General features: G+C 68.4%; 1 protein-coding gene across 1 annotated transcript in view; it reads right to left on the bottom strand.

Annotated features, from left to right (window-relative positions):
• SLC43A3 (solute carrier family 43, member 3) overlaps positions 1-313 on the bottom strand; it is a 4,965-nt gene that overhangs the window by 1,638 nt on the left and 3,014 nt on the right. The window contains exons 8-9 of the mRNA XM_010568061.1: positions 213-311; positions 4-117 (exon numbers count right to left, since the gene is read on the bottom strand). Coding sequence (XP_010566363.1) covers positions 4-117; positions 213-311 — 213 coding nt within the window. The remainder of the gene's footprint in view (positions 1-3; positions 118-212; positions 312-313) is intronic.

The raw sequence follows: 313 nt of genomic DNA, 5'->3' as shown, positions 1-313 counted from the left end.
TACCCTCGGGGCGGGGGTTCTTGCCCCGCTTGTGTCGGTCGAGGATGAGGCCGTTCCATGGGGCGCAGAGCACCCCGCAGAGCTGGGTGAAGGCAAAGGCGTTGGTGTAGGTGCTCACTGTGGGGAGATGGCATCAGGGCAGACGGGGGCTAGACCCCACCTGGGTGTCCCCGGTCCTGCCCCCCCGTCCCGTCCCAGCGGCCGTGCCCTACCCAGGTGGGAATCTCCGCGGGCCAGGTGGTCGAGGAGGGGGTTGAGGGTGCCGATGAAAAGGTAGTGGCGCAGCTGCATGACGGAGAGCCACGCCACGTGC

Source organism: Haliaeetus leucocephalus, unplaced genomic scaffold, assembly GCF_000737465.1.
Source record: "Haliaeetus leucocephalus isolate CR32 unplaced genomic scaffold, Haliaeetus_leucocephalus-4.0 Scaffold236, whole genome shotgun sequence".
NCBI lineage: Eukaryota > Metazoa > Chordata > Aves > Accipitriformes > Accipitridae > Haliaeetus > Haliaeetus leucocephalus.
This window is presented reverse-complemented; position numbering and strand designations above follow the sequence as displayed.